Here is a 9,212-nt window from a genome sequence, read left to right on the forward strand (position 1 = left end):
TGAATTAATTTTGCACGTTTTTGCATACGTTTTTGCATTATTATAGGAATAATAGCGTAATTATAGGGATTGTATATATCAATTATAGATACTTTCTCTTGTATATATTTCTAGGTTTCCTTTGAATAAAATACAACACTACTCACAAAGTTTGGGAAGATCTTCAAAATTGCACCACAAATTTTTCAGATTGAGAGAGACATTGCTTGCTTGGCTCAAGATTAAATGACAGTCGCAACCTATTATACGAAGTTAAAGAAATTATGGGATGAGTTAGGCTCCTATAGTAATGCAACCTGCACTTGTGGAGTAGACAATAAAAGAAACAAATTGATGTAGTTTCTTATGGGGTTGAATGACTCTCATAGGGTTATTCGTGGCCAACTTTCTCTCAATGAATCCATTGCCTGATGTTACACAGGCTTATTCTTCCATCATTCAAGAGGAAAAACAGCAATATTTAGGCACCACACGTGACACAATAGAAGCTTCAACCATGGTTGTTCAAAAGAATGAAGCAACAACCCTTACTATTCGACACAAACAAGGTCTTCCTTCTCGTTTTAATTCATCTAATTGAAAGCCGCGACATTGTTCTCATTGTGATAGAGATCATCCTACAAAAGAAACATGTTGGAAGCTACATGGTTATCCTCCTGAACACCCAAGGCATGGAGTCACCCAGAATCCTTATTCTAAGCCCAATGGGAATAGTCAATTTTCAGCAAATAATGTCACAGTGACTTTAGTGATGCAACAATTGCAGTTCACAATGAATGGATTAACTAAACTACAACTTCACCAGATGTTGGCTATTATGCAGGGTAATGCATCATCTCCATCAGTCAATCCTAAGGTCAACAACGCTAGTGTTCCTTCAGGCTTGTCACCACCCAAACTTATAATTGATAGTGGTGCAACCGATCACATTATGGTCAACAATAAAGAAAATACTTCTTTAGCACCTGTTGTTATGCCAAATGATAACTAGACCATTATCATCTCTATTGGAACTTTACCTTTAAGTTTAATTAGTTCTTTAACAAATGTTCTTAGGGTACCATCTTGCAAAGTAGATTTGATGTCAGTAAGTTAGGTCACAAGAGATTTAAATTGTTTAGTAACTTTTTTTCCTTTTGGGTGTATTTTATAGGATTTGATGACGAGAATGACAATTGGTTTAGGTAAACAACAAGGTGGACTCTATTACTTAGTTGCAATGACATCAAATAAGTCACACACTCCCATTCCATCACTCGTAGCCCATGTCACCAAGTCATCTCCTCCTTCAAACACTTCTACTACCTTGTGGCATCGACGACTAGGACATCGATCTCCATCTAGATTAAATTTCATTGCTAAAACTTTGTTAAACCTCTCTTTAGAGTCAAATAAAATTTTTGATGTTTGTACTCTTTCAAAACAAACATGCCTTCCTTTTCCAAATAGCTCAATTTCTTCCATTAAACCTTTTGAATTAATTCATTTTTTATATTTGGGGACCATATAAAGTTCCTTCTCTTTTTAGTGCAAAGTATTTTTTGACTGTTGTGGATAATTTTTCTCATTTCACTTAGATTTTTTCATGCATCATAAAAGTGAAACCCAACTTCTCCTTACCAATTTTTTCTGTTTTGTCAAAATCCATTTTAATACTAGTATAGCCAATATTCGGGTTGACAATGGAAGGAAATTTTTTCTATGCGAAATTTTTTTACACAACAAGAAACAACTTACCAACTTACTCTCTTGTATATATTTCTGTTTTTTCTTTCAATAAAATACAACACATAATTTGTTTTATTTGTTTTCTTTACAAATAACAATAATACCAATCATAACAAACTAATGATGATAATAATAATGATTATGCTATAAATATTAATGTCAATGCTAATACTAAGGCTAATGTTTATGATAATAATGTACAATTCCATATAAAGATATACATCAACAACAAAACAAATAAAAAATCAAAGTAATTGAAATATGATTCTGTAGTAAATAAAAGTAAAATATGTGTCTAATTATAATAACACTACAAAAATAATTAATTTTAGTGGGGGTTATATTTGGCGTTTCTAGGGGTTTTAACCCCCACTAATGGATTTACCAAGGGTTTGCAATTCCCCGGAAGAACTAGCGTGGCTAACAGATTATCGGGGGTTTTTATCAACCCTTGGAAAAGCGCGACTTACTGGGGGTTTACAAAACCCCTGGTACTGCCTGGGGTTTCTGGAACCCCCACTATTCCTTGGGTGTTTTCAAACTCTACTACTGCTTGGGGTTTTTGAAACCCCTGCTATTGCCTGGGGTTTTTAAAACCCCCACTACTGCCTGGGGTTTTTAAAACCCTCACTACTACTTGAGGTTTAAAACCCGCATTAATTCCCTGTCTAGGGTTTGAAACTCCCATTGCTATCGGTGGTTCAAATCCTCCTTGTGTCGACAATGAGCTCTAAATAATTTTTATTGGAGTTTCCTTTTTTGTTTCTTTCATATTTTTTAATAATACATAAATCCTAAAATAAAAATAAAAATTATAAAAGGCAATAATTTTAGATTTTTGGTATTTATAATTTACAAATTACGATTATAAAAGGAACAAAGAACAAAGTCTACAAATTTAATATCAAACAATGTAAATAACAAAGCGTAAAAATTAAAATTCATAAGTCATTATTACAGTGTTAGTTGTTTTAATCAGAAAATTATACATAACAAAAAATTAAATAACATCTTTCTAATGTGGTGCTTGATATAATTTGTTCATTACAAAGACTTCCTTAATCTGATACCTTGTACCTTAACAAGGTTCATAACTTCTTCCACAATTTGGATTCATGCACTTTATTTCTTCTCTGGTTGGTGTTCCAAGATCTACAATACACATAATCATGAGTTGATCTCAACAAACAAACCTTTGTCAAGACGCAACCAAGCAGAAATCAGAACATATTTGTGCACTATGATGTGATTTTTGGAGAATGGATACCATTTTGCTCACAATATCCACTAATCATGTACAATAAAAGGTTATTTGCATTATTTCATGTACAAACTCTGAATAATAGGAAACAATGTAATTAAAATATTTCCTCTAAAAAAAGGTAAAATTATTCAAGTTGCATGAACCCACCAAGAACATAATCAAATGTTTTCTTAATTATCCCATCATAAACCTGTAATTAAAATTTTCTCCTGAATTTATGGCACAGTGCGCGATGGCAGCAGTTCCATTTGCCCAAGGAGTTATAACCTGCATAACCAAACATATTGGTTCATAACTTGACATGTTATGTGATTATCTTGAATAAAGTCAAAGGTCTTTATAACAATATTAAAAGGGTCATGTAGTAATGGAAAACTTGAAAGACATGGTGAACAAACATACTTACTCGACTTATATCATGGTTCTGATTCATGATTATGCAACTCTCAAACCAAGACACGAACTCACTTGATACCATGTCATCTCCATACTAATGTGAGAGAAAAATCCAAAAAATAAATGATAAGAGAATATATACAAGAAAACCTTACCTCAAGTTTCATATAATAATGTATAGATGTGGTGTTCTCATCTAAGATTAAGGATAACATATATCAACCAACAAGAGAAAAATAAGGAAATTGATACTGGAAAATACTAATGTCAATTTTCCCTTATAATAACATGATTACCAAGGTTGTCAAACTCGAGAGTTTACGTAAACTCGTGAGAGCCCAGTAAACTCGAATCGTAAACTCGAATCGTAAACTCGTAAGAGTTTACTTCACAAAGAAAAAACAATTGATATAAATAATATCCTAATTCAAACAAGTCCATAAAATTATATAGCTTAAAAGTATTTGAAATAAATATGTTCATACAAATACTGTAAAACATAAATTGAAATATCAAATGTCTATGTTTAATCCTCTAATCCTCTAATGATATCATCATCTCCATCATCATCTTCATCTTCATCCAGCTCCTCCCCTGATGAAACATGTGCATCCTCATTGGCATCAAAAGTTATATTATCAAGATCAAGAGCATCTAGAGCTGGATCTGTTGTTGGTCCATCTAAAGGAACATTTTGAACATCAATTTCACCTTCAGCTTGCTCAATCTCAACAACGTCATTTGCCTCTTCAGTTATCCATTCATCATCTGATTCAATGTCATCAAATGGTAGAGTAATAGTTTTTCGAAGTTGTCTACTTTTCAACTTCAAGTTATACATCACATAAACTAAATCATTCATCTTTTTCTGATGCAAACGGTTCCTTCTCTTTGTATGAACCTAAAATGAAATATTAAATTTTAGTAGATATAAACCTAATAAAGAAAATTATAAATGAGAAATAATTTAAATTACCATCTCGAATGAGCTCCAATTACGCTCACAACCCGAAGAACTACAAGTCAAGCTTAGAATTCGAATAGCAAATCTCTTCAACTCCGGAGTTGCATCACCAAACATCTCCCACCATTCACCAGGATTTAATTCTTTCCTGCATTCCTTTGCATCTTCCATTCCAAAAAGCCCTCTAGCAAAATGAAATTGAACAATTTGCAAATTAATTTTTCTTCTTTCTGCAATATCTGGCACCATTCTTCTCATGCACTCATACAGTCCTTCTTTAACCTCTCCACCATCATCACATCTAAAGTTAGGTTCATAGTGGAAGTGGGGGTTGAGAAAATAGGCAGCTGCATGTAAAGGCCTATGAAGTTGACTATCCCATCGAGCATCAATTATTCTCCAAACCTCTTCATAACTACATTCAATACCAAACAAATTTCAGACATAAGGAATTAAACTTTTAATGAGTTTAAGTTTGGAAGTTTACCTCTTCTGAATATTGTTAAAATTGTTTCTAATCTTTTCTTTTGCACAATCCATCTCTTCATAAATGAAACCCATTGCGGGTTTTACATCTGAGTCCACCAATCTTAAGACCACCATAAGAGGGGCAGTGGCCTTCAAGCATGTGGAGACATTCTTCCAAAACCGGCTGTCTAATACCACACGTTCTATTCTTTTCCCCTCTTGTGAAGTTCCAAATTTGCTTGTCGTCCACTCATCGGAGTTAAACATGGTCAATAATGATGCCTTCAATTCATGAAGACAACCAAGAGTTAAATATGCCGTTGCAAATCTAGTCACACCCGGTCTTATCAAGTCTCTACCTTTAGTGAACTTTTTCAACATCGAAATCAACATTGTTCTTCCATAAATGTAAGTGGTAATCTTTCTTCCCTTCTTGATTGTCAATTCATGGACCTTCAAATTCTTTTCAAAATCTTCAAAGATCAAATCAATACAGTGTGCAGCACATGGAGTCCAATACAATCATTCTCTTTTTTGCATCAACAAATCTCCAGCTGCCTTGAAATTTGCAGCATTATCAGTGACAACTTGAACTACATTTTCTTCTCCAACATACTCAACAACATCATCTAACATCTTAAAAACTTTATCAGCTGTTTTTGAAATGTCTGAGGTGTCAAGAGAATAAAGAAAAACCGTCCCTTTAGGACTATTGACCAAGAAGTTGCAAATAGAACGTCTTTTTTTATCCGTCCAACCATCAGACATAATGGTACAACCAGTTCTCTTCCACTCCTCCTTGTATTCTTCAAGCATTAAATCTGTTTTGCTCACAGCTTGCTTCAAGAGCTTCTCTCTAATATCATGATAAGAGGGTGGTTTGTAGCCAACTCCATATTTACCAATCATTTCACACATCTTTGCAAATGCTGGATTTCTAATCACATTGAAAGGAATGGCACTAGTGTAAAAGACTTCAGCCACTTGAGCATCAACCTCTTCTTTGAATCCTTTTTTCATCATCTGATTTATAGTTGCTTGGACTCCCCCTTTACTAGCATTGGCAACTCTTTGTTTTCCTTTAAAGCCAAACAGCATATGTCCTCCTTCAACACTTTCACTTTCTTCATCTTCTTCATCAATGATATTCAACTTCCTTCTCTTTAATGCTGCATGCTTAGCTTCTGCAACTATCTTTATCATCAAATTTTTTATTTCGTCCGAAACAGAAGCACAAGGTTCAGAATCCTCCCTAGTTCCAGCAAGATGATGTTTGAATCTAAATATCCCTCCACTCACAATCTTTGAGCAATAGTTACATTTGACTTTTCTACCATTGCCATTAATATCAAATCCGTGTTTCCATCCAATATCAGAGCGGTTCCCCGGAGCATTTTTACTTCTACTCTTGATAGATGAGGATGCACTTGGATTAGTATCCACTGAATTTGATGCATTTCCAGACATTGTAAAAAATCTGTATTGTAAAATAATTTTGTATTTAAAAAAAAATACTAATCGTAAAATAAAAGTGATGGTCACACGAGAAAGAGAAAAAACCAGTACTGAAGGACAATCTGCTGCCGACGACGAGGGGAGAGGAGACGCGACGATCACTGCTGCCGACGACGAGGCGAGGCGTTGACGACGGCCAGGCGAGACAGAGGCGACACGAACGCGACGGCGGCGCGACAGAAACACGACGGTGACGCAAAACGAGCGCGACGGTGACGCGAAACGAGCGCGACGGTGAGGCGACCTGGACGCGACGGTGAGGCGACCTGGACGCGACGGCGAGGAGACCTGGACGCGACGGCGAGGTGAAGCAGAAGCAGAAAAACGATGGCGAACAACAGTGAATGGAAACGCGATGGCGAGTGCGAGGAAGAACAGCTCCAGAAGCGCCACTGAACGACAACCCTAAATCGCGAAAAATTAGGTTAGTTCTCCCCCCCAAAACGACCTCGTTCCCCTTTAAATTTTTCAGCCATTCGAACTCGTTCACACGCCGCAGAATCGCGATTTTACGCGAGTTTAACGATCCCACTTTCGATTCCACCAATTTTACTCCAAAAACGAGTTAGCTTCCGAGTTAACTCGGAAACCAGGTGTAGGAACGCAAACTCATCCGAGTTAACGAGTTAACTCGCGAGTTTGATAACCATGATGATTACTACTTAAGCCCTTGTGCTAACAAAGTAGTATCCATTTGATTTTTTATTAGAAGTGGAGTTTCTTTGTCATGTTTACCTTAATAGTTATAGCACATGGTTGTTCAAGAGTTTTGTCTCTAAGGTGATCAATTGGTATGTTGAAAAGTCACCTTCTATTATAAGTTGTACATACCATTTGGGCAAATATTCAAATGATCTTAAAGGGATTTTTGCCAAACTCTCTAATTATGTCTGCATATATTTTTTTTTTTTGAGAAATCATATTGGATAAAGCAACAACATGATTTAAAATCGACTTTAGTTATTTCACAATCAAGCATCTATCTTTTTGGTTCAGGAACCAAAGGCAGGAAATTTGGCTCTTTGGGGTTGAACTTTCTCATCTCATCATCATCTTCAACACCCCTCTTTCTCCTAATCACACCTTTCCAATTCTTGCTTGTGTTTTCCTCTTCACCACCTATGCAACTTGTTCTTTGGAACCTTTTACCTTTACCTTGGTCTTTTTCCAACAAATCCTGATCTTCATTTGCCATGTTACTTTCCTCAGACACATCTACCAACTCAATTACACTCTCCATTTTACTGCTCTCATCATTGTTCCCTAGGCTGCTTAAGCATCCATCTTCCCCTGTCTCGTCAATTGTGCTAGTGTCACTTATCTTCTGATTCTGAGTGTTGTCCAATGTATGTTCATCAAGTGTCTTTGAGTTGCAACTAGCCTCATCATCCACATGTTTCTCATCTTCTCCACCATTATCTTGTGCAATCATCATATACTCAAATATTTCCTCTGGAAATGAAGATTGGTCAATTTCTTTGGCTTCAATGCTTCCATTCGTGTCTTCAAGAACGAAACTAATGCCAATAAATTCTTCAAAATGGGTGTTTTCTTCTAAATTGGCCTCTTTGTGTGTTTCATCAACCAGAAAGTCCTCATAGTAGCTACCAAGGATGTCATCTAACCATGTGACTGACACATCATGAGAACTCTCTCATGAGGACTCAACTTTTGAGTCGTTTTCCTCTTCTGTGTAAACTGAAGAATCAGAATCTACAAAGCCCCATTAACAACAACACAATACCAGTCACTAGGGCGAACATCTGACCTAGTTAACCCAAATGAAGATCCTCCTCTTCCTCCAAACGCACCAAAATCAATTATGTCTCCATATTTTGAGTCCCCACATCACTAGCATGAATCTCTCCTCTGAAAGTTCAGGTGCTGACATGACCTGCAGTTCCAGTCTCCTGGTTTGCTCATATTTACTTCCCTGCAAAACACTGTTGCATTCACCAAAAACAATCATGGTTATTACAACACTTTATGAGTACATACACTATGAATGAACCAAGTCTGAAATGTTGAATACATTTTTCTGGTAGCATATTTATTGCCACATTACATGTGTAATATGTTTATGCATAGTACTAGGCACTAGCTAGCTTGCTAGCATCATGCTTATTATAATATTGGGACAAATCTAAAATAAAATAACTCAGTCTTGGATTAGCTTCTTTGAAACATATGAAAACAAGTTACGAGGATGACATAAAATAGCACTCTAGTAGAAGACAGATTCATCACATTACTATAAATGTGAGCTTCTGGAGAGTCTAAGATTTTAATCACTGAATAACTACATAGAGAGTTCTTTATCCATCTCTCTTTTCTCCTTTGATTATTTCTCCACTTTCTATGGAACCAAACAAAAAATTCACAAGCATCTATTTTAGTGTGTTGGACTTTACTAGATAAGTTATTGTGCAAATGCTGAGAGAAAAATTATAATTTTCAAAGCAAAGAAGACACATAATAATAAGTTATATTACCCAGTAACCAGCATGTAATCCACGAACCTTCTAATGAATAAATAGAAAATATGTGAGCCATCATACCTAAACAACTTGCAAAGGCCAAATATTGCAGCCTCTGAGCTTGAACTGGTATCTCATTTGCAATATCATGGTGAATGATTAGGAAAAGTGGAGGCCAATTCTTATCATCAACAGGAACACCAGCTGATAAGCATATTTATTTTTCAAACAAGAAAAATAGGTTATTAACTCAGCATAAATATAGAGACAATTGAAGGGGCAACATGGTGGGGTTTTGTCATTCACCTCTAGAAACAACCTCTTCTCTTTTTTTATTTCCTACATATGCTTTTTCAAAGGGTCATAAAATCAACAAAAAGTATAGGATAAAATTAACAGT

General features: G+C 35.6%; 2 protein-coding genes and 1 pseudogene across 3 annotated transcripts; 1 reads left to right on the plus strand and 2 right to left on the minus strand.

Annotated features, from left to right (window-relative positions):
* The first annotated feature begins 333 nt into the window (after positions 1-333).
* LOC146884703 (uncharacterized) lies at positions 334-1,188 on the plus strand (annotated as a pseudogene).
* Positions 1,189-3,814: 2,626 nt separating this feature from the next.
* On the minus strand, positions 3,815-6,869 carry LOC114191887 (uncharacterized). Of its 2 annotated transcripts, none has more exons than XM_085676129.1 (4): positions 6,387-6,869; positions 4,840-6,297; positions 4,365-4,767; positions 3,815-4,289 (listed from the first exon to the last, which is right to left on the minus strand). In XM_085676129.1, exons 2-4 carry the CDS (start codon positions 5,211-5,213, stop codon positions 3,915-3,917), a joined length of 1,152 nt encoding a protein of 383 aa, XP_085532255.1. In that variant the 5' UTR covers positions 5,214-6,297; positions 6,387-6,869; the 3' UTR covers positions 3,815-3,914. The 2 variants fall into 2 exon arrangements, with proteins under 2 accessions (XP_085532255.1, XP_085532254.1); XM_085676128.1 differs by having other exon boundaries at positions 6,381-6,869.
* Positions 5,343-6,287, minus strand: LOC146884704 (uncharacterized). The gene has a single exon (XM_085675983.1). It carries the CDS (start codon positions 6,285-6,287, stop codon positions 5,343-5,345), a length of 945 nt encoding a protein of 314 aa, XP_085532109.1.
* Positions 6,870-9,212: the final 2,343 nt, after the last annotated feature.

This window comes from Vigna unguiculata, chromosome 7 (genome assembly GCF_037176805.1).
Source record: "Vigna unguiculata cultivar grain cowpea cultivar isolate G323 ecotype 2 chromosome 7, ASM3717680v1, whole genome shotgun sequence".
Lineage (NCBI taxonomy): Eukaryota > Viridiplantae > Streptophyta > Magnoliopsida > Fabales > Fabaceae > Vigna > Vigna unguiculata.

Coding starts and splice junctions, on each gene's coding strand:
- LOC114191887 (XM_085676129.1), bottom strand. CDS start 5,213: ATGTTGATTTCGATGTTGAAAAAGTTCACTAAAGGTAGAGACTTGATA. Junction 4,768..4,839: donor TTTAACAATATTCAGAAGAG/GTAAACTTCCAA, acceptor TATTGAATGTAG/TTATGAAGAGGTTTGGAGAA. Junction 4,290..4,364: donor ATTGGAGCTCATTCGAGATG/GTAATTTAAATT, acceptor ATTTCATTTTAG/GTTCATACAAAGAGAAGGAA.
- LOC146884704 (XM_085675983.1), bottom strand. CDS start 6,287: ATGTCTGGAAATGCATCAAATTCAGTGGATACTAATCCAAGTGCATCC.